Here is a 904-nt window from a genome sequence, read left to right as displayed (position 1 = left end):
CAATTTACCTTCTCCCACATCCCCCCCCCCAGCTCACACCCCAGCTCACAGCATGGCATCCAGACCCCCCACCCTCCACAGCAAAAGCCTACCCCCCCCATGCCCCATATACCCATTATTTTATTGAGTAGGGGATTTATTAAGGGGGTTGTGGGTTTATTGTGGGGGTTGTGGGTCTATTAAGGGGGTGGGTGTTGCTGTGCCCCCCCCCCACCATCAATTGGCATCTCCCCACCCCAGAACCCAGTGGGCCCACGAGCAGAACCCAGTGCTGCTCTCATCCCCATTGGGGGTAAAGGGGTGGGTGGGATATAATGGGATGGAATGGGGACAATGCATTGTTTTGGGGGGGGGGGTCCCGGCCCTCCCCCAGCCCCATGGGACCACCACGGCGTCCCTCGGGCTGCGCTGCTGTGGTGTGAATGAAAGAGAGGCGACCTTCAATTCTTACTGACTTTGGCAGCTCCCGACTCTTTACCAGCAGAAGACGCGTCCGCCCTACAACGCAATATACAACAAATAACCCCAAATTATAGCCAAAAACCCAACAAATTTCCCCAATCCGGCCTCAATTTTGGCTCACTTTTTCAGTTTCTCCCCCACGGCGGGTGATGCTGTGGGTCTGGCTGCTTTCTCTCGTACAGGGGATGCTGATCTGCTGGGGGTCGGCGACACGCTGCCGCTGCTGCTGCTCCAATGGCGGCTGGAACGGCCACCACGGCGATGGCGGTCAATGGAACGGGAGCGGGACCTGGGGGGCATTGGGGGAGGGTGGTGGGATGGGGGGGGGTCCAATCAATTGGGGTTTCATACCAACATGGGGTCTTCCCAGTTGACCAACCGGGGTTATAACCCAACATGAGGTCTATCCCATTGACCAACTGGGATCATGGCCCAACATGGG

General features: G+C 57.7%; 1 protein-coding gene across 1 annotated transcript in view; it reads right to left on the bottom strand.

Annotated features, from left to right (window-relative positions):
- Window positions 1-102: 102 nt before the first annotated feature.
- Window positions 103-904, bottom strand: part of CLASRP (CLK4 associating serine/arginine rich protein) — a 7,361-nt gene continuing 6,559 nt past the window's right edge. Inside the window, exons 12-13 of the mRNA XM_015851023.2 lie at window positions 584-751; window positions 103-498 (exon numbers count right to left, since the gene is read on the bottom strand). Of these exons, the coding sequence (XP_015706509.1) occupies window positions 441-498; window positions 584-751 (226 nt within the window). The 3' untranslated portion in view covers window positions 103-440. The remainder of the gene's footprint in view (window positions 499-583; window positions 752-904) is intronic.

This window comes from Coturnix japonica, unplaced genomic scaffold (assembly GCF_001577835.2).
Source record: "Coturnix japonica isolate 7356 unplaced genomic scaffold, Coturnix japonica 2.1 chrUnrandom646, whole genome shotgun sequence".
NCBI lineage: Eukaryota > Metazoa > Chordata > Aves > Galliformes > Phasianidae > Coturnix > Coturnix japonica.
This window is presented reverse-complemented; position numbering and strand designations above follow the sequence as displayed.